Source organism: Sinocyclocheilus grahami, unplaced genomic scaffold (genome assembly GCF_001515645.1).
Source record: "Sinocyclocheilus grahami isolate Dianchi unplaced genomic scaffold, SAMN03320097.WGS_v1.1 scaffold17952.1, whole genome shotgun sequence".
NCBI classification, from domain to species: domain Eukaryota; kingdom Metazoa; phylum Chordata; class Actinopteri; order Cypriniformes; family Cyprinidae; genus Sinocyclocheilus; species Sinocyclocheilus grahami.
In genome coordinates, this window is record NW_015516870.1 from 1 (window position 1) to 963 (window position 963).

At 38.9% G+C, this 963-nt stretch overlaps 1 protein-coding gene across 1 annotated transcript in view; it reads left to right on the forward strand.

Moving 5' to 3' along the window:
• Nucleotides 1–51: 51 nt before the first annotated feature.
• LOC107579526 (very long-chain acyl-CoA synthetase-like) overlaps nt 52–963 on the forward strand; it is a gene marked incomplete at both ends in the record, with an annotated part of 4,046 nt that continues 3,134 nt past the window's right edge. The window contains 2 exons of the mRNA XM_016265351.1: nt 52–247; nt 351–475. Coding sequence (XP_016120837.1) covers nt 52–247; nt 351–475 — 321 coding nt within the window. The remainder of the gene's footprint in view (nt 248–350; nt 476–963) is intronic.

A 963-nucleotide genomic window follows, 5' to 3' on the forward strand; every position in this document is an offset into this window, starting at 1 on the left:
AAAAAAAAAAAGCTAAATATATAGTCACTGATATATGACTATATATAATAAAGATCCCTAAATAACATTGGTATTTCGGTCCATGGAGGTCTTCCTAAAGCAGCATATGTGACCCATGAGAGGGTCTGGGCTTCATCGTTCATCCAGGGTGTTTGTGGAGTGACGTCTGAAGACATATTCTACATCAATCTCCCTCTGTATCACAGCGCTGGATTCCTCATCGGACTTGTCGGATCCATTGAAAGAGGTTTGATGATTATATTATACGCTGATTTTATATCTAGAAGATTTAGATTAGTCTTGTGGTTTTATATATATAGTGCTGCTTACATCTTACATGTTTTCTCCAGGTAACACTGTGGTTCTGCGGAGGAAGTTTTCCGCCTCTCAGTTCTGGGACGACTGCAGAAAGTACAACATAACCGTGATGCAGTACATTGGTGAAACACTGCGCTACCTCTGCAATATGCCAAAGGTAAAAGCACATATGGTTTATAAGTATGGAGATATTTGTCTTTATAATTTATTTTTAGGGGCTTAAACTGTCATTAGCTCTGTTAAAACCTAGTGAGCTGCCTAGACTTGTGAAGACTTGTCCAAAAGGTATAGACAGCAAAATTATTATTATTTTAAAGTTGCAGCCATATTACCAAAATTTCAGCTGTTTTGTGTCCATTGTCAATAGTGTAGTGATGTGTGAAGCACAGCTCACACAGACGTCACTTTCAACCCAAGCAGAATCCGTCTGACCAACTGTAACCCATTGCGAAATCTGCGTGAAGAAATATTTCGCCCTGGCGTGACATTTTAGATCACATGGATTCCTATTAAAATGACTGGATTTCAGTTACGAAAATTTGCCCAATAATGGTAAATGTGAATGCACGTTAAGACTCGCTGAGAAGGTAATCCCAGAATGCATTGCAACCAAAAATCCTCCCAAGATGGTGGTTCGAGAAAACA